The following is a 26843-nucleotide window of genomic DNA, read 5'->3' on the forward strand; positions in this document are numbered from 1 at the left end:
CTATAAGTTAATGAAGCCAAGAGTTGTCGAGAGGCATTCATGGACAGTGAGAGATTTTTGAGAATCCGATGACTATTACAGTGTGTTCAGCTTCTGGATAGGGTAAGTTTTTTGTTTTTTTGACAATTCTGTAAACAAAACTGACTTTTTCAAACCCGCCGAGAAGTTTGTTTGTTTCAGCAGCAGCAGGGTTAAGGCACACACAACATCTAAAATACTGTGTGTAGAGAAGAAATGTATCCGCCTGCCAAAATAAATTGGGGTTGATATCTGATACAACTAAACACCTACTGTATCCCATATAACCATATAGCTCAGGTTCCAAAAATATATATAGTTTAGAGTATCAGTTTGTCTTTTATAGCCATAATTATCCCAACAATAAAAACCACAAGTGAGAGCCTCTCCATAATCAGGCCAAAGATAGCAGTTTGAAATAGCAGGTCAGTCTCCACTGATTGAGATGTTTCAACTTCTTTAAACGGTTCCAACCAACAGGAGGTAAGTACAGCAGCCGTTTACTGTCCTGTGTGATTAACTAGACTTGTGGGTTTTTTTTGGTATTTCTGCCCAGGACAATTCCACCCTTCGCTTTCAAAAGTTGCAGTGTTTTCAACTGCAAGGAGAGGTTGATCTTTTGCAGCAAGTAAAAAAAATAAAAATTAAAAATTATTTTGCCCAAAAAAAATATGCATCCACAGACAAGAAAAGAAGTTGTTGCACGGTTTTTCAAAGTTTGCAAAAATAAAGTTAAAAATAAATAAATAAATAAAATGAATTGTGAACTACAGCCCTTTTCCTGACAACTCTATTTCTAAAATTCACATTTTTTAATATTCAAAATTGACAGAAATAATTGTTTTATTTTGTATTGATTAAAACATCTAGAAAAACATTGATGAATGTATTGAGAGAGTAGCTACCAATGGAGCTGCATATGCTGCTGTTGAGCTGTGCTGTCTTGCTGCAGCCACAGTCACACAGATAGTCCACAGACACTTCCAGACGGTCTTTGAACCCGACAGGCTTTATGGTGAAGCTCTGGTCAGCCCCACCGGGAGGGCAGCTCCTAGCCTCCACGCTCACGTTAAACGATACCTACAAACAAACAGGAGGAGAAGAAGAAGAAGAAAGGGAAGATGTGTAATTAGAAAAGAAAATATACAAACACAGGCACTGATGGAGAGATGAGAGGGACTTCCTGTTTGGAACATGACAAGGGTCAAGAAGGGTCAAGTTCAGATGTGTTGAAAGATATAGATGGTGTTATGGTCGAGACCAACTTAACCCAGACCAAGGGACGCACACACAAACACAGACACAGACACACACACACACGCACACACACACACACACACACCCACACACACACACACACACACACACACACACACACACACACACACACACACACACACACACACACACACACACACACACACACACACACACACACACACACACACACACACACACACACACACACACACACACACACACACACACACACACACACACACACACACACGAGTCCGAGGTCAAGTTCAGATGTGTTGAGAGAAACAAATAGTGTTGTATTTGCGCTGTTAAGACCAGCATTTCAACGTGACTTTGAATGTATCTGAGAGCAGAACACTTTGGAGTCATGGCTAATGTCTGAGAAGACTCCAGTCAAGACATGAGTAAGTTTGGCCACAGAGTTACATAGTTACTGTCGCTATGGTGGAAGCTCTAACCATGGGGGAGTATTTTTTTTTACCTTTAAAAAATGGTCTCAAACCCGGTCTCGGACTACAAGATGAACCACCTTGAGTTTCGATATTCCTTAGTGCACTATAGAGCTTTTCATCTGAGCACAGCCCACACACACACACACACACAGCCCTCACACACACACACACACACACACACACACACACACACACACACACACACACACACACACACACACACACACACACACACACACACACACACACACACACACACACACACACACACACACACACACACACACACACACACACACACACACACACACACACACACACACACACACACACGCACACACGCACACACGCACACACGCACACACGCACACACACACAGCTGCCATCTATCCTGTGGCTGTGAACCACACATGACCTGGTGTAGTTGTGTTTTACACCATTGGGCTTCATTTCACCCAAAGAGCAGGTTCAAGTGTTTAGAAAGAAAGTGGGATATGACACACGCACACACACACACACACACACACACACGAGAACCAACACCCAGTTTGATTGCTCTGAGGAAGGAAGTCTCGACATGACCAGGAACTCAACCCAGAACAATTTATTTGATTTTTTTTCTGTTCCAACATGAGTAAAGTCCTCTGGTATTTTACATCATTTTCACTCAACACCAATTATCCTCAACACACACACACACACACACACACACACACACACACACACACACACACACACACACACACACACACACACACACACACACACACACACACACACACACACACACACACACACACACACACACACACACACACACACACACACACACACACACACACACACACACACACACACACACCAATTATCTTCAACACTTCAAGTTCACTGCAGAGCTAGGGGTACATTTCTCCGATATTGCCTTAGACCTTACACATATAAAACTGTGACATAAGCTGGAAACACTGTTATATTCGTTGGATGCTCAAATTTCCGACTGTCCATGAATGCCCCTTGACAACTCTTGGCGTCATTAAACTAACTAATAGAACTCCAAAGGTAAGCCAAAAAAAGCACTACTTCATCAAAATATTGCCTTACATATATATCATATATTCAAATGTATGCCAAAAAAATCAGCCATTTGCATTATAAAGACGCTGTAACAAATTTAAAATTCTGCGTTCTTCCAACATAAGCAAGTTCGTCTGGTATTTTACGTCATTATCACTCGACAGCAATTATCCTCAACACACACACACACACACACACACACACACACACGCACACACGCGCACACACACACACACGCGCGCACACACACGAGTCCAGAGCTCGGGGTTTGTCCTTTGATGTAGCCTAAGACTTTAATGAAAGTGTGCTACAAATTAGCATACCTCAATGCTGAAATAAAGCAGGTTTTCACCACAATTACTTGAAAGAAAATGTGTGTGTGTGTGTGTGTGTGTGTGTGTGTGTGTGTGTGTGTGTGTGTGTGTGTGTGTGTGTGTGTGTGTGTGTGTCTGTGTGTGTGTGTGTGTGTGTGAGTGAGAGAGTGTATAGGGTTATTTTGTTGTAATGGTTTGGCTCTGTACTCTAGCTCATTGGAATTGAAATAAAACAATGATTGTGAGGTGTCAGGGCCAGATTTCCACTATCATTTGAAGGTGTTTGCGGCCATCTTAAATAACCTGTGTAGTTGTGTCAACACGTTTTATACACTGCCTCTCGTTTTTTGGATACAAAACACAAATACAAGCAGCTTAAAGCCTTTAAAATAGTAAAAAATCATTGTCATAGTTGGGTGTCACAATAAGCTTTTACATACAATCTGATTGAAAATAAACATGCGTTGGGTGCTCCGATGGTGTAGTGGATAGAGCGTGTACCATATTGGCTCTGGCCTTCGTTGCAGTGGTCGCGGGTTCAAATCCGACCCGTGGACCTTTACTGCATGTCATCCCCCCTCTCTCTCTCTCTCTGTCTCCCCATTTCAACTCTGTACTATCTAATAAAGCTTGAAAATGCCAGAAAATAATCTTTGAAAATAAACATTCATAAATATTATGAAAGATTTTGTGTATTTGGATTTACAGGGGATTTAGAGATAGATAAATGAGGAGCATAATCTCACATATTTTGGTTCATAGATCAAACCGGTTACAGAGGCTAGGCTTTGAAGTCCTGACCAGGAGCACTCCAACGTTTAGACAAACTGAACTCTTGAGCCAAAAGAAAATATCTTAGCTGAGACGCACCTGCTGTTCTTGGCAGGAACATCTATGTGTAGTGAAAAGGGCACCCCCCCCCTCCTTTGTGTGTGTGTGTGTGTGTGTGTGTGTGTGTGTGTGTGTGTGTGTGTGTGTGTGTATGTGTTCGTGAGTGTGTGTGCGTGTGTGCGTGTGTGTGTCTGTCTGTCTGTCTGTCTGTCTGTCTGTCTGTCTGTCTGTCTGTCTGTCTGTCTGTCTGTCTGTCTGTGTATGTGTGTGTGTCTCTTGCAATACGAGACCAAATATCTTCTCACTACATGGGAACTCCAGATGTGTTGGATAAACTAAACTTAACGCAGCCGTCTTCTGAATAGATTTGTAAGATATTAACAGTGTAATGTTGGCAGAAAAAAAGTGTTCATAATTTACCAGTTAATTGAGGAAATTCACACTGTAAATTACATCCCATTATTATTATGTCTGTGTTCATTGTATGTCTATTTTAATGTGAAGCTTGTAATTACATTTGTGATATCATTGTAAAGACCTTTGAGCTGCATTTCTTGTGTGAAAGGGGCCATACATATAAAGTGTATACGTTTGATTATTATTATAAAAAGGTATATTGTATATCTCTTTGGAAAAGCAGTTCAGCCAGAACAACACCCCCAACGTTGGACCACTATACCTGCTTTCATCTTCTTTAAAAAGGTGGAGTCAGTGATTCTGGAGAACGCTTGTTGTCAAAATCACTTTTTTTTTCAATATCCGTGAATATCTCCTCATGATCCTCTACCTTGTGTGTATGGAAGCAAAAGGTGGCCCACCACCATAGCGAGCAACATGCCTATTTACAGAGCCTAGGCTGCCGTGTGTTAAGACCATATTTGTTTTCGTAGTGTAGAGATATTCACTGATTTCGACTACAAGCGTTCTCCAGAATCGCTGACTTCACCTTTAATAAGAAAAAAACTACTTGTTATCATGCTTAGCTTGACTCTGTTTCAGCTCAGTGACAGGAGGTCAGGGGGATTAAACTGAATCAATTGTTTTTAACTCCATACAGCATCATACAACACAGGCCAACTGAGGATAACAGGGAAGAGCCCACATCACGTGCTGCCTTCACTGCCTCACTACAGCGCGGGAAATCCTAACGACTTAACGAGAGACAAAATTTAATTTATTGTAAATTCGAGTCGCGAGGAGAATCCAGTCACTGAATTATTAGGTTTGTTAGGAAAACTATGAGGTTGTGGGCAGTGGAGGAATGTAGCGCGGAAGTACAGTAGTACTAATGGAAGAAGACTACTAATGCTAATTTTTTAGCATATTTTAGCTAATTTTTTATTTATTAATTTTTTAAATACAGGTAAATCCCATTGAGACTGGAGACTCTTTTTGGAGGGAGACCTGTTGCTATTTACACACACATTCATACACCGATAGCAGCAGGCTAACAGTCGACATTCACACAACAGGCAAGGTGGGTGAAGTGTCTTGCCCAAGGACACAACAACCATGACACAAGTGGCAGGGCGGGGATCGAACCGCCAACCCTTCGATCATTGGCCGACCCGCTCTACCACCTGAGCCACACTTCTACTATGATGCATCCGGGCTAAACTCATTGAGAAAATGCCCTAATGTAATTAAAGGGAGAGATGTACAGAGGGAATCAGATAAGACACTGGTTGTACTATGGTATGGGAAGACTGAAATACGTGTAGAAATAACACAATGCATAACTGACTATGTGTTCATGATTGAGAAAATAATTTTCAGCTCCAAAAATGTTGTGATTTTTCATGAATCTTCATCTCTACATAACTTATTAAAAATGTTCTTAATGACAAAAAATGTATTGGAATTTGGTAGAAATGTTTGTCAGTAGTTTATATTATAAAACCAAAATGTTCATCCTACTCAAACATATGCCTATAAACAGTAAAACACTGATAATGTGGAGTGATTTCTTTATTTTTTCCAGAGCTGTACATATATAGGCATCTGGCTTTATGAAAAGAACAGGAACAATGCTTTTCCTTTTTTTATTCTGCACTATGTGACCTATAGCAACGTGCAATTTCAGCCAATCATAAACTTCAGACTGCAATCAGGCCTATAGTGGATGAAAAAGATCTGTGCCTTTCTAAATATAATATTGATAGTTTGAGATATTCCTGCCTGTTGCCATGGTTGTGCTTGTTACTAAGAGATGCAAGACTTACAGATAGAGTAAACAATTTGCCCTTAGTGAGTAAAAATGTGTAAACGCTTAGAAATGGTTTAGACAGGGTAATAACCTAACTACAATGATTCTGGTTAGTTTTGAGAAAAAAAAACTAATCTATATAAAAGCTAAAGGACCTGCGGTATGTCAGGGCAAACTTGTCTTCATTCATATGCATGAGTCTATTTCTTCAGTGTTACAATCAATGGGATGCCGGCTTGACTACATACACACTGCAGCTAGCATCCCCCCCCCCCATGCACCCCTCCCTCCTGCCTGTTTAGTTCATTCAAGGTTTGTGTATGTGTGTGTGTGTGTGTGTGTGTGTGTGTGTGTGTGTGTGTGTGTGTGTGTGTGTGTGTGTGCCTGTGTGTGGTGAGGGCGATTGAGGCAAAATAACACATTATAATAGAAGGGGGCTCCTTGCTCTCGCCTTTTATCGGTTTCCTAGTTTCACAGGCCTCCTCCTGTTTAGTATTGTGTGCGGTCATTGAGATGCAGCATCAGGCTCAATGGTTCGCTCCCATAGACAGAGTGACTGACACCTGGCTCATATCCTCCTTTAAACCTGCAGTGTGTAGAATTTGGGGTTTTATTTCCTAGCAGATTTTGTAGAAAGTAATTATAATATTCATAAGTACATTTAATTTAGTGCATAATAGCTGAAAAAAAAATTTGAATTTTTTTTTTCCCCTTAGAAAGGGGCTCTTATATGTCCATATTTCTGCATATTTTGGACCAAGGCCTAGTGCCGCCATCTTGAAAGTGTCATAGTTGGAATGTCAGCAGGTGCATTGTTTAAAAATAAATAAATACATTTAGAATTGTTCTTGTCCTTCAAGGCCACTGTAGCTTCTGTTATTATTCGAAAGGGTTGGGGTTACCCAGGGAGCGTTGCATTCTAGAACTTTGTAGAACTTTCTTGATGATGTCATATTACACACTGCAACCCAAATCCACAAATCCTTCCAATTCGACTTGGAAGCTTGGCATCCAGCAGACGTACTGGAGTTGCTAGACTACATTTCCTTTCACCAGCGAGGATAAAAGAAAAGAGCAAGGAGCCCCCTTCTAGTCAATTCAAATTTGTTATTCGGACTCAATCAAAAGACACACACACGAAGACACACACACACACACACACACACACACACACACACACACACACACACACACACACACACACACACACACACACACACACACACACACACACACACACACACACACACACACACACACACACACACACACACACACACACACACACACACACACACACACACACACACACACACACACACACACACACACACACACACACACACACACACACACACACACACACACACACACCAAAACTAGGAAACTAGGACCGCCAACAGCACACAATGGGGTTCTTTTGGGCAAAATTCCACCGTGCTGGACCTCACTGTGGGACAGCGTGTATGAAGCTGCCCCTTGCTAGCATTGTGAATGGATACAGGACAGAATACAAATCCTAATTGAGGCCAGTATGGAATATAAAGTGACTGCTAGGGACAGGGCCGTGCAAAACTCAAAGCAATTCAAGCTGGGGTGGAGGATTTGGGGAGAAAAAGGCAGTTGGGATAGAGATTCGAATCCAAATACCTCAACCGCTCCACTTGTTCTCTTTGGTCCCTCCCTGACACGCTCTACACCAACAAAGTTATGCCAAAGTGAATGGACAGTCCCAACAGCCAATAAGAACAGAGCATCGGAGCCTCGCTCTGATTGGTCAAAGTGTACAGCTCATGTTAACTTTGACCAATCAGAAATCATATACCCCAGCTTTAAGATGTAGCATCATCCAATGTCACCTGACCTCTGCTTTCCATTCAGGGAGACATACAAGTAAATGTAGTTGCAGATTACAGCCTTGCAAAATACACTAGACTTCAGATAATTAACCTATTATTGAAAACTGGCTTCGGACTTCTTACTCTGTCTTCTGTATTTTCCCATTACTGCATCACTGTTGATACAACCCAGATATAGGAGACCAAAAGACAAATACTCCCCTAGGAAAGACCAGTGTCTGCCAAGAGAGTCGGTGATGAGAAAGAATTAGATACAAACTATTTGATAAGAGTTTCACACGTCGGTTAATTTAATTATCAAGAAGCAAAGATCAACACATAACAATGTCCACACTATGATGAAATGTGTGCGAGTGTGTGTGAGTGTGTGTGAAAGCCCTTTTTATTTTCCTTGATACAGCCGTTCTTAGGGATGGGACCAAACCAATCCAATATTAGTATAGAGTCCGATATGGTGTCTGTCTGTCTGTCTGTCTGTCTGTCTGTCTGTCTGTCTCTCTGTCTGCATAGAATATAAAGTTACTGCTAGTCTGTGTGTGTGTGTGTGTGTGTGTATGTGTGTGTGTCATAAGCTCCGTTCGTCTGTGTGACTTTTGTTACGGTGGATACTTTTTCTTCACAGGTGCCCAGTAACGCTGTCTCTATGGTAACAGTGGGGAACAAAATACCCCCCCCCCCCCGCACATGCACACACACACACACACACACACACACACACACACACACACACACACAGACACACACACACACACACACACACACACACACACACAGTCTCAGCTAGGTTTTCATCGGACAGGAACTCTCCCGTTAAGAGGATTCAAAGGTCACTCAGCGATTGCCAAGTCACAACTTGCTCCTCTAGTCTGTGGCTGTGCTGGTTATCAATCTGTCTGAGCAGAATGACTATAGGGCCAAACAACATCACCTCAGTTCAACTTCAGAACTCATTTCCAACAAATGGTGTAAATTATCTCATTTCTAAATACGCGAGGGCGACAAAAAAAAAGCCTTGCATTTTCCGTGATTCTGGACTGATGGATAGCTGAACATCTAAATGGACATTATTTTTTCCTATTTGTTAGTTTATTAGGGATGCACCGAAATTAAAACACTTGGTCGAAGGTTGAATACAGATTACAGAATTTTTTTTTTTCACTCGCAGTTTTTCCACTTATTTATTTTGCCAATTGTTTCACCAGTGCATGAATTAAATAGCATGAAGAAGGACGGCGGGGGTCTAACTGCAACATATGAAGACATTTTCCTACCAAAAAAACTCTTGAGCGCTTGTGTTGTTTCTATATGCATGCATCGTTACATTTAATGTTACTGAGACAATGGTTTTACTCTCATACAAAACAACGGTTACTCAAACTGTTTACTTAATCAATAACACAATCTCTCACATCTCAACACCTCTTGCTTCACACAGACACTGCTGCTGTAAACATGGGGGAAATAACAAGCTTCCATGGGTGATGTTTGCAATTAGAAAACCATGCTTTACGAATTCATCCGTACACTAATAAACTAACTAGATCCTTATGTTGTCATTGTTATGTGTTGATCTTTGCTTCTTGATAATTAATATAACCAACTTGTGAAATTCTTATCTATAGTATTTCAAAAAATGGTGTATCTAATTCTCATCAGTGACTCTCTTGGCAGACACTGGTCGTTCCTCAGGGAGTATTTGACTTTTGTTATCCTAGCTGGATTGTATCAACAGTGGATGCAGTAATGGGAAAATACAGCAGACAATGGGAGAAGTCCAAAGCCATGTCACATTGCATTATAAACTGCTGTGTGGTGATTTTGTATGTGATTAAAGATAGATCTATAAGGCTACTTAAACTGGACTGTCTCGAACTTCTTAAAGGTACATCTAGAAACATGTTCTTATTAAACCTGCAGTGTGTAGAATTTTGGGTTTTATTTCCAGGCAGATTTTGTAGAAAGTAATTATAATATCCATAAATACATTTAATTTAGTGCATAATAGCTGATTTTTTTTTTTTATAATTTTTTTCCCCCTCAGAAAGGGTCTCATATATGTCCATATTTCTGCATATCTTGGACCAAGGCCTAGTGCAGCCATCTTGAAAGTGTCATAGTTGGAATGTCATCAGGTGCATTGTTTAAAAATTTTAATTGTTCTTGTCCTTGAAGGCCACTGTAGCTTGTTATTATTCAAAAGGGGTGGGGTTACCCAGAGAGCGTTGCATTCTAGAACTTTGTAAAACTTTCTTGATGATGTCATATTACACACTGCACCTTTAAGAGAGACCCTCTGATTTTTTTAAACAGTTTTCTGATGGGTAATGCAAGTATCTAAGTAAATACTTGTCCAATTTGGGCTAAAAGGAGATGATGATAAAAATGAGATGTATTTTTGCGTTTAAAGTCACAGAGAAAATGGGTTTAGCTCTCGTATAAAACAACAGTTACTCAAACTGTTTACTTAATCAATAACACAATCTCTCACATATCAACACCTCTTGCTTCACACAGACACTGCTGCTGTAAACATGGGGGAAAATAAACTACAAGTCTTCCATGGGTGATGTTTGCAATTAGGAAACCATGCTTTACGAATTCATCCGTACAATAATAAATGGATAAATATTTTTCTCCGTCACCTCTCTCGACCTCTCGAACAACCATGTCCATGTGCCTTCAATTTAGCTACCAGTGTTGCAACGTGATTCTGTATCTGGCAAAAGATAGGGACTTTTTTATAGTCTGTGTTTTAATGTGTTTTTCGGTCACACAAACTCCACTGCACTAGTACTTATGTTTGCAGCAAAAATATGGACATTTCCTGTATTTTTTTTTTAATTTAAATGTTCTATTACTATTCATTCGCTTTTCTAATGTGTATTATGTATTTTAATCTTGCCCCTGTAAAGCACTTTGAATGGCCTTGTGTCTGAATTGTGCTATATAAATAAACTTGCCTTGCCTTGCCTATTTGTATGCACTGAAAATCCTACAAGAAGACATACTGTATTTACCCAAAACAGCCTCATTGTCCGCACGAAAAATGACGTAAATATGTTTTTCTGGGACAATGTTTCTATGAGAACAGCACAAAGGTTAGAATTGAAACGAAATGCGTCTCGACAGGCATTCTGCTTTCAGAGGATCATTTACCAAAAATCTAGTCATGGAAGATCAAATTCATTCAAACAAAGGCATCATGAAGATGTACACAGTAAAAATCATCTCTTTAAGACCTACTATTGTTAAAGCTATAGTGCTTAACTTCTATTGACCCCATGGGGAATTCTGAGTAATAACAAAACGCTTGCTGCTCGAATGCAACCAACATTCATTTATATGAAAAGCTTCAAAGACACGCATAACATGGTGCAGCAGAAGACAACCATGGGCTGCTAGAGTACTTTATTTCCAGACCTCACAGGAAGATGGAAGGAAGCTGAATAAAACATGTATAAAGCTAGGTGGATTGGAGAGTAGAATATGTACAGGAACTTACTGTATTATGCTGAAACTAGCTTGTGTTTAATTTTTTTTTATATGCATATTGTTATTTGTTATTCTTTTATTATTATAATTTTTTTTAATCGTTCGACATAAAGATCTCATTAATTAATTCCTTCATAAAAGGTGAGTTTTGGAGAGTGAGAGTTATCTTTAGAATTTATCTTATGTAAATATTGTTTATCTTGTTTATCTTATTTAACTCTATATTTTATTTTATTTTATCGTTCCAACTGAGATAAACGCCATTTCGCTTCTGATGTATGTCTTGCATATATCAGAACTGACAATAAAAGACTTTGACTAATGCATAAAACATGTATAAAGCTAGGTGGATTGAAGACTAGAGTAGAATGTGTTGTAGAGAGTGTGTACAGGTAACTCACAGTGTCTCCTATCTTGAGGTCGGCACACTTCCTCATGCCCGGCAGAGGCTGTCCATCCTGGCATGTGGCGGTGAACGAGAGGCTGATGTCCTCTGGATGGTCCCACACTGACAGCTCCACCTTAGAGCGGATATTCTGAGAGGAGAAAATACACTGTATGTTAGAGACTCTGGGTTTCAAAAATAGACATATTTTGCGGCATGGTAAAAATTATTATTTACTTAGATTATTTTATCTATGGTTAAAAACAATAATCTCTAATTATTTTTTTTAACCTTTATTTATACAGGTAAATCCCTGAGACCGGAGACTCTTTTGCAAGGGAGACCTGTTTTCCTTTCCCACGTTACCATTCCCACACGCATTCATACACCGATAGCAGGCTAACTATTGACATTCACACGAGGCAAGGTGGGTGAAGTGTCTTGCCCAAGGACACAACAACCATGACACAGGTGGCAGGGCGGGAATCGATCTGCCAACCCTTCGATCATTGGCCGACCTGCTCTACCAACTAAGACACAGTCGCCCCAGCTTCTCTGTCAGTATTAAAGATGGAGTCAGCGATTCTGGAGAACACTTGTTGTCAAAATCACTTTGTCAAAATCAGTGAATATCTCCTCATGATGTGCTACCTGTCTGTACTGTGTGTGCCCTTAAAAAAACCCAGTTTTTAATACACAGCCTACTGGTTTTCAGAGCCCAGGCTGTGTATTACCACCATATTTTGTTGTCAGCGCAAACAGGTAGTGGATCGTTTGGGGAAAATCAATGAATTTGACAACAAGCGTTCTCTAGAATCACTGACTCCTCCTTTAAGGTTGTCTGAGTGTCAGAAAAGTTGTCTGTTGAAAAAACATGAATTGTATTCAGATCATTGTAATATAAAGTGTGTAAATTGTCCCATTTTAGCAAGAATACTGCAGCCCTATTAGTGCAGACCCAATCCTCAGTCATCCATGCACATTCACTGCCAATGTAAACTGTGCCAGGATCAGTTAGGATTGTGGATAAGCACGCCGACCCTTAACGGGATCAGTTCAAAAGGAGCAGCTCTGTGCCACAGAGGAAAATGAGATGGTTACACAGCGTAGCTTCACACACACAGCTAGCTAACAACACACACACACACAGCTAGCTAACAAGCTAACAACACACAGAGTGGTGCATGTAATGTGCTGTTACACAACGTAGCTGCCACACATACACACACACACACACACACACACACACACACACACACACACACACACACACACACACACACACACACACACACACACACACACACACACACACACACACACACACACACACACACACACACACACACACACACACACACACACACACACACACACACACACACACACACACACACACACACACACACACACACACACACACACACACACACACACACACACACACACACACGTAATGCATGTAATATGGCAACAGGAATGTTAATAAGGCTGTGTGTCAAAGCTCTTCATTCAGGCTCACTTCCACACACACTCAGAGCGGCAAGTCCATGTTTTGACACAAGTGTCTGTCGCAGAGAAAATGCCGCCCAAGGCCCCTAAACCAGACACAGCTAAGAATGACTGAGGCAAGGGAAAATATTAATATCACACCCACACTGGAAATATTTAGGGAAAGGTTGAATAGAGGCAGTACGACTTTTTTTTTTTTAAGCAAGGAAATGCATCTTTCATATAGTCATGTTAATAATTATTGATTTTTTAATTTTTTTTTTAATTGCAATATTTTCTTTTCCACATTAAAAGGTGCAGTACGCTATTCTGGAGAAGGCTTGTTGTCCGAATCACTTTTGTCAAACAGTGAATATCTCCTCACTATCTGCTACCTGTCCGTATGAGCTGAAACAAATCTGGTGATAATACACAGCCTAGGCTCTGTAAACGTGTATGTAAAGAAAGGGTGCCCACCATAGCTAGCAACATGCCCATTTACAGAGCCTAGGATGTGTATTAATGCTGGATTTTTTTTTTCAGCGCAATTGGAGAAGTTGCATATTCCAGTCATTCATGAGAAAATGAAATAGAGGAAAGTCCGAAAAATTATTTTGGCATGTATGTTGTAATTGTTTATGTAGCAGAATTTTTCTTTTTTTCAACGAGATACAAACACTCCTCACATTTGAGATTCTGACACAAAAAGGTATAAAGGTTAAACATTTGCTACATAGTCAGCTGTTGACCCACATCAGCACCCCGACCCCTGACCACCAAATGAGATCTCCAGCTTGTGGTGCGTGTGTGTGTGTGTGTGTGTGTGTGTGTGTGTGTGTGTGTGTGTGTGTCGACTGGAGGCTCATTAATTGTGTCAACGCAACCGAGAAACTTTAAAGAATTTGCTTCTGTTTTCCACTTCCTCTCTTCCTTATCTTTCCCCTCAAATCCCTCTGTGACGTCACACAGAAACACGCACGCACGCACGCACGCACACACACACTAACACACACACACACACACACACACACACACACACACACACACACACACACACACACACACACACACACACTAACACACACACACACACACACACACACACACACACACACAGGAAACCAGACACACTGATGTCCATACCAGCTCAGATGTTTCTTTACTCACATTGTAAGCTGCGATGATCAGTTGGATGACATTCTTAGAGTCCTGATCCAGGATTTCTACTGTTGTTCCCGGGATGAGAGCCGTGAAATTCTTCATAAGGGAATAATATAATAGAAAGCATTAGTTGCCTATAATATAAAGACAAATTATAAGAAATGTTTATTCACCTTAAAGCTTTAGTGGGTAACTTTTTCATATATATTAATGTCGGTTACATTCAAGCCATCGCCAAACGAGTTGAAACAAAGTTGATTGAGCCTATCAGCTCCACAAAACTCTCTCTGTATTTCTCAGTATGGCAGCATTTACAAACTGATGTCCCACCCCCGACACTGGCGCAGGAGCTCAGAAAAATCCCAAGAAATGTTTCAGAAAAAACCTGGACGTACAGCAGAAGGTATAAAATCCATGTGCGATCACAGAAGGCTTTACCTCATGATGCACCGACAGTGTTGTTGTAATTACCCAGAATTCCTCATGGGGGGGGGGGGGGGTGACAGAAGTTACACACTATAGCTTTAAGATAAAATGGTAAAAAATATCAAATGACCTTATAAATAACGTAGAGGCGTTTGGTCACTGCAAAGATGAGGAAGATGTTATTTTCGGCCAGTTTCTCCCCCAGTAGCGCCAGAGAGGGGTAGTCCTGCAGACACACATGGAGAAATGCATTGTGGGTATTTTCTATATGCACAAACTGTACACAGAGTTCCCAGGCAGGAAGCTAGTTAATGTATGTTGACCCCTGTGTTGTGTTTATACTGCTCTGCCGGCATTTTGACACTAGAGTAAAGGTTAATGTGCTTTCTACTTGTAGAAGACAGCACGTGTTTATCACATTTCAGTGTCACGTAGAAAGAGTCGGCCCTTTTCAGAAGTGGTTATTTTTTGACTGGATGCAAAGAACTGAGATTTTTATTGAACTTGGAACATGAAATAAAAAAAAAAATCTTCCACTAATTTTAAGTTTTCGATTTGAGTCCGATATATAGGTTTTCTGAAAATACAGATCCTGTCCAATATCATAATTATTATGGATTTTTGTTGTTCCCTAAGCAACACAGCACTTCTAATGTAAATGGTTTGAATGTATTGGAACCCATTTATTTGTAGGAACCTACTTTTAACGGTTTCAATTCAGTAAGTAAATCGGAACTTCTTCATACGTAAAGAAAACTGTTCAAAATAAATTCTCTCCGTTTACAGTAAAATGTCTCTGACCAAATCTCTGCTCTCGTACGATAACAACAGCTATTATTTAGTCTCCTGACAGTCCACTTTCAGGGCCGAAAAACATATAAAAAAATTCCCCCATTATTATTATTTTTTTTTTTTAACCTTTATTTATACAGGTAAATCCCATTGAGACCGAATACTCTTTTACAAGGGAGACCTGTTCCCATTCCCACGTTACCATTCACACACACATTCATACACCGATAGCAGACTAACTATTGACATTCACACGAGGCAAGGTGGGTTAAGTGTCTTGCCTAAGGACACAACAACCATGACACAAGTGGCAGGGCGGGGATCGAACCTCCAACCCTTTGATCATCAGCCGACCCGCTCTACCAACTGAGCCACAGTCGCCCCTAATTGGTGGCACAGTGTCACCCACATGATAAACTCTTCATTACATTTTACAGCAATAACCCTCTGGCATCTTACAAACGTATTGTGCATGAAACACTTGCTTTGTCCGATTTAAATGAATTGGTTTAGTTATTAATGATCTAATCCTCTGTTTCCTGACTGGCATTATGACTCATGTCAACACTGCTCTTTGGACTTTGAGGTTTAACATGTAGGTCAAGGTTAGGGATTGCCTTTGTTGTACCAATAATACATGCTCTTGAAGCTAAAAAGTCAACAGTCTATTCTTTGGTTTTTACCGGCATGTGTGTGTGTGTGTGTGTGTGTGTGTGTGTGTGTGTGTGTGTGTGTGTGTGTGTGTGTGTGTGTGTGTGTGTGTGTGTGTGTGTGTGTGTGTGTGTGTGTGTGTGTGTGTGTGTGTGTGTGTGTATTGGTCGCTCCCTTTGCCATGCAATGTTAATATTGATAAGCATGTGTTCTTAGTCAAGTTGTCGAGGTAACAATTATTTTAAAACATAACCTGAGTTACCCGATTAACTGAAGTAGTGGATAGAGGGCATGTACCATATTGGCTCTGGCCTTTGTTGCAGTGGTCGTGGGTTCAAAACCAACCCGTGGACCTTTACTGCAGGTCATCCCCCCCCCCTCTCCCTCCGTCTCCCCATTTCAACTCCGTACTATCTAATGAAGCTTGAAAATGCCAAAAAAATAAATGTCCTCTCTGTGATCCTACCATCTGAGTGGAGGCGCTGTACTCGTTGTTGTCGTTGAGATGACACTCTCCGTCGTGGGGCGTGACCAGCCCTCCCAGACGCCCGTCCAGAGCCAGGTGAGGCACATCGTCTGTGGCAAACACCAGCAGGTGATAGGCCTCCTTCCTCCAGCCGATCTCCTCCTGTTATGAAGCACAGCGGATTAGCAACAAATTCCTTGTCTGTGTAAATGTACCTGGCGATAAGACTTTTCTGATTCTAATTATGTGATAATGGAAAAAGTGAGCATAGGCATCAAAATGTTGTTAATGTTATCTATCCCTTTAATATTGTCTTGCCATGTTTCACTGTCTATAACTGACGCGCACACACACACACACACACACACACACACACACACACACACACACACACACACACACACACACACACACACACACACACACACACACACACACACACACACACACACACACACACACACACACACACACACACACACACACACACACACACACACACACACACACACACACACACACACAGACACACACCGTCTGTGGCAAACACCAGCAGGTGTAACACAGTTTACACAGTGATTTACTGAAACCAACAACCCGGCGTAATACACAGGTATAGGCACAAGGGTTTGGGTGCAGGATATAAATTAGTGTGACAATAATTCAGTCTATAACAAATACTTGTTGAGCTGAAAAATCTCATGTTCTATAGCACTTACATGAACTAAACTTTCCATACTCATTCTCAGTACAGTTCTGAAGGTTATAACTGAGGTATTTGTTCATATTTTGTTAACTGTCTGATTTATGAGACATTTTGTTCTTACAAAACTGCCCAAAGAAATGTGATTTTAAGACCTGAACATACTGTAGTATTTTTATTTATTTATACAATGAAAGAAAGCTCTATACAAAATAGTGTGTGTTAATAATGTGGACACAAATTAAAGAAAGATTTTGATTAACTAACATCTACTGTAGGTGTAAAATGACTGATCCAAACACAGCTAGAGTGTTCTCCTCCTGGTTACAAAGCACAGCCGATTAGGAACCTATGCAACCATTTTTAACAACCATTTGAAGGATCTGTTCATGTGCTGGTAGTGGTCTGATTTATGATACGTTTTGTTCGTCAAAACATGCCGAAAATGCATTTTTTTTTTTTCAGTCTTTATACAAAATTTTGGACACACTAAAATGTTCTAACCCCAGTAAGACATTTAGACTTTTCTGCTGTCGGCCATTATCAACAGGAAACAACAGGCGGCCGAGAGACAGAGCGCTGAGTAATGATCAGCGCTAAACAAACATTCAGTTCAGCCTCTGGGGAGAGAGAGAGAGAGAGAGAGAGAGAGAGAGAGAGAGAGAGAGAGAGAGAGTCTATACTGCCTTTGTCCTCTCTCAGGACTGTACAGTACACACACACACACACACACACACACACACACACACACACACAATACACGCATATACGCACACACGCACACACACACACACACACACACACACACACACAATTACAGGCTTGTTTGAAGAGAAAATCTACCCAGTGTCTAGTTAAAAATGAAAATGCGTTGAAATAGTGAGACATTGTAGGTTGAGCTTTGCATATATTCCTGACACTCAGATGACTACTACATGTTGTTGAGGACATCCAGGGAAAAGGAAGTGTTCAACTTAAGTCCAACCCATTGACAAAGCATCAGTCAGTTTTACGTTAAAAAACATCCACAGCCTACAGAAACTTGCATACTAGATACAGGCCTAACTGAACTAAATGTATCATAACTCAGTCAGTGAACAACATATGAACAAATCCTTCAGTAATAACCTTCAGAATAGTGCTGAGAATGATTATGGAAAGTGTAGTTGATGTAAAGTGCTTTAGAAGTTGAGATTTTAGCTTTTCAAGTTATATTCATGTGATAGCTATGTATCCAATTGTTGACCTGACTTACGCTAATTTAAAATGACTGTGTAAAACTGAGGTCAATCTCAATACAGGCCTTTGTACAGACCCAGCCCAGAGTCCTAACCAGTGTGTGTGTGTGTGTGTGTGTGTGTGTGTGTGTGTGTGTGTATGTGTGTGTGTGTGTGTGTGTGTGTGTGTGTGTGTGTTTGAAACAGAGTTAATTACAAGGCAGGAGTCAGTCGGAGGGAGTCACTCACTTCCTGTAGAAAACAATTAAAGCACGAGAAGAAGAAGACAGAGGATAAGACGTGTCCTCATATGTGTGTGTGTGTGTGTGTGTGTGTGTGTGTGCGTGTGTATGAGCTTGTGTTCATGTGTTCCTGAGTGTGTGTATTGTGTGCACTCGTGTTCATGTGTGTGCTACAGTGTGTGTGTGTGTGTGTGTGTGTGTGTGTGTGTGTGTGTCCTCATGTTTAACCAGCTGCACCAGACTCGACTTCCTGTCCGTACCCCCTGGTGCTTTTAATTAAGAGTCAAATAGGACGCTCTCTCACACGCACACACAAACACACACACACTAATAGGACTCTCACACACACACACACACACACACACACACACACACACACACACACACACACACACACACACACACACACTAATTGGACGCTCTCTCACACGCCCGGCATTCCCCCTCAGTCTGGACAGAATGACTGCTGTCTCTAAATACTGCCCAGTCACTCAAGGCCAGACATGACAGGCAGAAACAAGCAGATTTATGATGATTTTTTTCTTAAAAATACGCCAAAAAACCACGCTCTCTCCAACCACACAACTAGTCCTGCTCTCTCTCAATTAAATACACAGCTATCACATGGATATAACTTGAAAAAACTAAAAATCTCAACTTCTAAAGCACTTACATCAACTAAAGTTTTCCAAAATCATTCTTAGCACTATTCTGAAGGTTATTACAGAAGGATTTTTTCATATTTTGTTAATTGTCTGATTTTATGATGCGTTTAGTTCTTAAAAACATGCCAAAATGCACTTCTTTTGCAGACATTTTATGGCTTTTTATTTTCAAAATCTGATGTAACAGATATACTTCCATATACAGCTCTGGAAAAAATGAAGAGACCACTCCAAATGTTCAGTGTTGCTCGTTTTACTATATATAGGCATATGTTTGAGTAGAATGAACATTTTGGTTTTATAATATAAACTACTGGCAACATTTGTACCAAATTCCAATACATTTTTTCTTGTCATTAAAGAGCATTTTCAATAAGTAATGTAGAGATGGAGATTGAAGAAAAATCCAGACTGGTCTCTTAATTTTTTTCAGAGCTGCATATAAGCATATAATGTAAGTAAAGAGATAGATAACTGAGTGCATTGTCACCTTACAAACAGCAGCCTGCAGTATGGCGTCAAACCCGCCCTCCGGAGCGTCACGGTTGCGTGAAACCATCTGCTTTGTCACCACGTCGTTAAAATCGTCGACTTCGGCCGTCAGCGGGAGGATGTGCCGGAAACCGAAGGTGGGGACACATGTTGGGAAGAGCTTGTACCTGTGAGGGGGAGGGGGAAGACAGGTAGAGATCAGGATGTGTTTTCTGAAAGTTATATAAGGACAATATTCAAGGGAGAAATAAAAGGTTTGGCCAGTTTTAGGCCAGTGATATATTGAAAATCGTTACGCAAAAGGTTTTTAGCTTTGTTTTGTTTCTTGTGTATTTATAGCTTATTTTCTTAATCATTTAGTCTTATTTATTTCACTTTTTTAATTTTTGTCTGTTTATGGGGGGGAGGGGGAGGGGGAGAGGGGTGGGGGGGAGGGAGGGGAGGGGGGAGAGGGGGGGAGGGGAGGGGGGGTGTGTATGTATTGTATGTGTTTACTTATTCTGTTTTTTTTTGTCCGTATGTAAAAAAAAAAAACTGTAAAACCACAAATAAAAGTTAAAAAAAATAAATAAAAATAAATCATCCAACTGATCATCGCAGCTTACAATGTGAGTGAAGAAACATCTGAGCTGGTATGGACATCAGTGTGTCTGGTTTCCTGTGTGTGTGTGTGTGTGTGTGTGTGTGTGTGTGTGTGTGTGTGTTTCTGGACAGAGCCAGTAGGCAGGTGCTGCTGCTTGAAGTAGGCTGTGTTTACGATCTGTACATGGACATTGCCTTTAGTGATAAAATCATGAAGTACCAGCTCATTCTGTCCAAACTAAGTGAACTGGGCTATCAAAGCAAACTGGTGGTGTTGATCTTTGGCAGCTTGGGGCATGTCCACCATCTTGTTTTCACTGGGTTAAGGCTGGCAGGGCTCTCCAGCAGGACATCCAAACAGCTGTCAAAGTTCTGCTCCATATCAGCGGTGACAGGCAGCCTGGCAGTGTGGCGCAGGAGATGTTTTTTATACCCTTGAACACTGTCCTATCTCATTTCTGGAAATATTTGAATCCTGTCTGTTGTAATGTGATTGGTGGACTCAAATAAAGAATTAAAATGTGTATTTATTCCTTTGACTATCAGTTTCTAGACATTACCCATTGAGTGCACTTGTTGTCAGGCATGTTGATGTTTGATTGTTGTCCTTAGTCATGTATTTATTTATTTATTTTATTTAGATGGATGGGCTAGACTATAAAAATGAATTGTCCCTTAAGGATTATTAAAGTATTCTGAATCTGAATCTAAAAGCTGACTAGAGTTGTACAACATTTATATTAAAGAGGGGCAAAAACGCATCTAAATTCATGGAATCTCCTGCTTTTATAATGGCAAAAATGAGCTTGGGTTCTTATTGATCAAAATGTTGGTATCTATCCCTTTAATATTTTCCTGACATGTTTTTCTGTGTATGGCTGACCCAAACACACACACACACACACACACACACACACACACACACACACACACAGACAAAAGCCATAACCTAGATGGGTAGTGATGCGCGATGGCAGGGCGCTGTGTTAGAGCAGTGCCGTTTCACCTCGAGGGCAAACATTGTGTGCCACCACAGCTTTCTGCCCCTCTGTCTATTCTGCTGCCTTTCACTGTGCCCTTCGTCAACCACACACACACACACACACACACACACACACACACACACACACACACACACACACACACACACACACACACACACACACACACACACACACACACACACACACACACACACACACACACACACACACACACACACACACACACACACACACACACACACACACACACACACACACACACACACACACACACACACACACACACACACACACACAGCATACCATAGGAAACAGGGGCAATTTTAAAATAACCGCTTGTCCACTTTGCTTCATAAAATATGTGAACTCTCCTGTGCAAGCTTAACTATGCATGATTCATGAGTGGACAAAAAATAGAATGTGGTTGGGCTTTCGAGTGAGTTACTACTGCAGGATTTCCTTTTTCAGTGTGTGTGTGTGTGTGTGTGTGTGTGTCACAAGAGGAAAGGTCTTCAGCTTAACCCCCACATACCTCTACTTAGGCATTGCCCCATTGTGAAGAATGTAAGGCAAACATCGTTGTGATTTTATCATTGAAAATAAAATTATTTGTCATTGATAAATCTGATCTATTATAAAGGCTAAATACCATATTCAAACAATGTAAATTAAGTCATATTCTTATCAAGATGTATTCTGTAAATGCACATAAGACATCTTGTTAATAAAGATGAAAAAATTCACATACGTCCCCTTGTGTAAATCTATAGTTTTTTAGAATGTTTGTTGCAAAAATCTAGTGTTAATACACAGCCTAGGCTCTGTAAACTGGCATGTAAACAACGGGGCCCACCGTAGGTAGCAGCATGCCCATTTACAGAGCCAACTAGGGGTGTGTATTAACACCTGACTGTTTTCAGCACACACACATTACGGACAGCTATCCAATCTCGTGGAGATATTCACTGATTTTCACAAAAAAGGATTTTGTCAACAAGCGTTCTCCAGAATCGCTGCCTACACCTTTAATCTATCTATTGGAATTTGAACCCTTAAGTCACCAATGCCCCACCCTACTAAAACACACAATACACTATCTGTGGTATTATTGCACATTAGTTTATGTAATGATTGATATGATAGGAACCTATGTGTCGGTAGTTTAGTTCAGGTGCACAGGAAGTGTTGTTCACGTGCTGTTTGGATGCTGGTGGCCATTCAATAGCGTGGTCAGTTAACAGTGAACTTGAGTGTCTTATTATACAGTAAATGTAAAATGGACTCCACTTATATAGCGCCTTTCCCTGGTTTTTCACAGACAATGAGCTTTACATTGTTTCGTACACATTCACCCATTCACACACATATTCATACACCGATAGCAGCAGCAGCCACCACACAGGGTGCAAGCTAACTATCGGGAGCAATTCGGGGTTCAATGTCTTGCCCAAGGACACTTCGACATGTGGCGGGGAGACGGGGGATCGAACCACCGACCCTGCAATCCAGTGGCCGATCTCCCTACCCACTTTGCCACTGCCGCCCCAGTAAACACAACACTGTCCATATATATATACCCACCCATTGCATGGATTCTCCTGGTACTTGGGTGCAGTGTAGGAGAAGGGAGACATGTTTTTATCCACGAACGAGCCAAAGCCCAGCCTGAAGTTACTGGTGAGGTTGGCCATCTCCTGGGCCAGCTTGGTGCCGAGGTTTCGGATGGTGTCCAGGTCGTCTTTCATGGAGAGAGAGAGATCCATCAGGTAGTAAAGATCCACGGGATAGTCCTCCACCTGACGCACCTGTAGCCCAAACCACGTCTGCTCTCCTGGGTGGGACAAGGGGGGCAAAACATGGGTTAGATGGTTGTGTACTTTATATGGGCACAACCTTATCTCTACACTTTTTTGTTTTTACACTGTGTCTAAGGATCGTTTTTTTTTTCAATTTATTTGTGTGTCAGGTGTTGCTCTCTTCACTTGTGTGGTTCTCCTATTTACATTGTTGAAAGGCGCCTGGGACTTGCAATGACTTTTGTAGTAATAGTTGTGCGTGCATATGACAAATAAACAAATCTTGAATCTTGGTTAAACCCACAAAACATACATCTTTGAATAAATGGAATTTTGAATGAAGATTGTCCACTTAAGGTACAATTTAGTCCAAGACTAGGCTTAAATGTCCATGGGCCAGTTTCACAGACATGGATTAAGCCTAGTCCTGGACTAAATGGAATTTTGAATGGAGATTGTCCATTGAAAGTACAATTTAGTCCAGAACTAGGCTTAATCCATGTCTTCGAAACCGGCCCCATGTCTGTGATACTAGCCCTAAATGCAGTTTAATTCTCACCTGGCCTGAGACTGAGGGCGATCTTCTGGGGCATGATCTGAACCACCTGGCTGGACTCGGAGCCTTTGGAGCTGAGCGGTCTGTTGACCATCACAGACATGCTGCTGGAGGGAGACTCGATGGAGCGCACCTCACACCCCCTCCTCTCCAGGTTAGAGCTGAAGTCACAGCGCGAAGGCAGGCTGCGGCCCCTACCAAAGTCCTGGAAGAAAAAACAGCACATTTGTGGTTGAAGAAACTCATGAAACAATAGGAATTAATTCGAAAAAGGGGGATATAGCCCTCAACTGGCAAGACACTGAACCCTAAATTGCCCCCAATAGTTAGCTTGCACCCTGCGTGGTAGCTGCTGCTATCGGTGTATGAATGTGTGCTCCAGTTGTAAGTCGCTTTGAATAAAAGTGTCTGCTAAATGACATGTAATGTAATGTAAATGTACGTAAATAGGAAAGGGTTGAAATATGAATGACACGTGGCCTACAGTCAATATACATTCACCGTATTCATGTAAGCTGTTCTACTTTGTTTACATTTAAAGGTGGAGTCTGTGAGGCTGGAAAACGATTGTTGTCAACATCTCTGTGAAAATCTATTATCACTGACTGCACCTTTTTTTTAAGATTATTTTTGGTCATTTGTAAAGCTTTATGAGATAGCACAGAGTTGAAATGGGGAGACAGAGAAAAAGAGGGGGGATGACATGCAGTAAAGGTCCACAGGTCAGATTTGAACCCGCGACGACTGCAACGAAGGCCGGAGCCAATATGGTACACGCTCTATCCACCACAACACAACAGGTGGCCTTGCTTTACCTCCTGTGCGCACCAGGCGCAGCGGGGATGGATGAGGAGACATTCTTCACAGGACGTCGCGCTGCCACTCATACACATGTTCAGACCTGAGAGACAGACAGACAGACAGACAGACAGACAGACAGACAGACAGACAGACAGACAGACAGACAGACAGACAGACAGACAGACAGGGGGTTAAAGCTCATAAACAAGTACAGTTACAGCAAGATCACATCACTAATATCTAGTAGGCCTATGTTATGTATAAGGATTTAATTAGGGGCCACAAACACTAAACGGATGTGAACATGATGTCTGATGCAGGCTAATCGTTCGTTTTGATATATTTTCTTTGTTTTTAAATTGTTTATCCAAGTCTTGACTAAGTCTATATCATCTAGAAGTTGGACAATGACCAAATATACTAAACATTACAAAATGTTTCTAGTGTTTATCTGTACATGTAAATAAGTTAGAGGTATAATATAATAATATAGACCACAGACCAATAAAACAGAAATCATCACACCCAAAAATAAATATAACAAAATACCATTGATCTGATCTGACACGGTTGGGGACAACTAGAGTGTAACATGTGGGAAGGGAAGACTACATAACATTGCATGGTGCTTTAGTGATACATTTTATTAGTGTTGTTCCCTAAAAGCCTATTGACCGGTAAGCCTTTGATGAGACATTGAACGGGTTTATCATATCACTAGGCGACTGTGTCTTTATTTGTTTTTAGGGAGGGGGATTTGAAATGCAGGACAAATATTTTGGTCTTTCTCCTTCTCAGATCTCTCCTCTCTGTACTGCCAGTGAAAACAACCCAGTGTTGACTTGTTCCTCTCGCCTGCATGTGGCTCCAGTTTACAGTAGCACCACCAAGCCCTGTGTGTGTGGGTGTGTGTGTGTGCGTGCGTGTGTGTCAGAATCTCTTTATTGTCATTGCATAAGGTAGAACGAAAATGAGGGGAAGAAGCTCTCAAATCAGTGCATTTGTTTGTGTGTGTTTTCGCATGTGTATTGGAAGTGTGTGTGTGTGTGTGTGTGTGTGTGTGCGTGTGTGTTTATGTGTTTTCGCATGTGTGTTACCAATGTGTGTGTGTGTGTGTGTGTGTGTGTGTTGTGCGAGCGTGCATGCCTGTGTACATGTATTCGCACCAAACACCGGCTCAGTTGTCTGTTACGCGCTGATATCATAATAATAGAGAATACATTCAAATCCAACAACACAGACAATACTGGCTTTTGTCCTCCTACCTCTGGCAGCGTGCAGCAATGTTTCCAGCAGCATGCAACAGAGAGCTGCTCGCCACATCCACGTACCCGGGATCCACATGCTGTTTCTGGGCGTGTTTTTTTACCAAATACACGCCAAAAATTGTGGGTGTCTTCTAATCGCAGTTGACACCAATGTATCAGTGTACCGGTGGCCGACCTTTCATGTGAGATAGTCCAGTGCAGAAACACACAATAGTCAATGTTAGTGCGCTCAAATCATCTCAACTCCAATGACCAATGCGCTTATTCCAGGCTGAATAAAGGATCCGCGTAAAGGCAAGCGCATGTATCCATTGTTTGACTGTCTGTAGAAAGAAATAGGTCGTTCCTCCACAGGGTCCTGTTGAGAGGGGATGTCGTCTTGAACTCAAGCCCCGCTGTGAGTGTGAGTTTCTCGGACGCCTCCAAATCCTTCAACGTCTCGACTACCACTTCTTCACCCATAGCTGACAGCGGCAACTCAACAACTTCTGCGCCGATTTCATGGCACTTCTTCTCGGCCCCAAAATTACCAGTGCGAAGGGTATGAGAACCAGGAGTACACACAAAGGCCCAATGGATAATAATCAGATATATGCAAATAACTCCAAACTCTCAACACTGATTTTTTTCTTGTGTAGA

At 41.2% G+C, this 26843-nt stretch overlaps 1 protein-coding gene across 1 annotated transcript in view; it reads right to left on the reverse strand.

Moving 5' to 3' along the window:
* itgb5 (integrin, beta 5) overlaps nucleotides 1–26843 on the reverse strand; it is a 65124-nt gene extending 38281 nt beyond the window's left edge. Inside the window, exons 1-10 of the mRNA XM_080037565.1 lie at nucleotides 26202–26843; nucleotides 24951–25036; nucleotides 24139–24340; nucleotides 23365–23614; nucleotides 20196–20364; nucleotides 16879–17040; nucleotides 15100–15195; nucleotides 14550–14639; nucleotides 11908–12042; nucleotides 924–1098 (exon numbers count right to left, since the gene is read on the reverse strand). Coding sequence (XP_079893691.1) covers nucleotides 924–1098; nucleotides 11908–12042; nucleotides 14550–14639; nucleotides 15100–15195; nucleotides 16879–17040; nucleotides 20196–20364; nucleotides 23365–23614; nucleotides 24139–24340; nucleotides 24951–25036; nucleotides 26202–26280 — 1444 coding nt within the window. The 5' untranslated portion in view covers nucleotides 26281–26843. The remainder of the gene's footprint in view (nucleotides 1–923; nucleotides 1099–11907; nucleotides 12043–14549; nucleotides 14640–15099; nucleotides 15196–16878; nucleotides 17041–20195; nucleotides 20365–23364; nucleotides 23615–24138; nucleotides 24341–24950; nucleotides 25037–26201) is intronic.

Source organism: Ammodytes marinus (assembly GCF_949987685.1).
Source record: "Ammodytes marinus genome assembly, chromosome: 12".
In the NCBI taxonomy this organism is placed as follows: domain Eukaryota; kingdom Metazoa; phylum Chordata; class Actinopteri; order Uranoscopiformes; family Ammodytidae; genus Ammodytes; species Ammodytes marinus.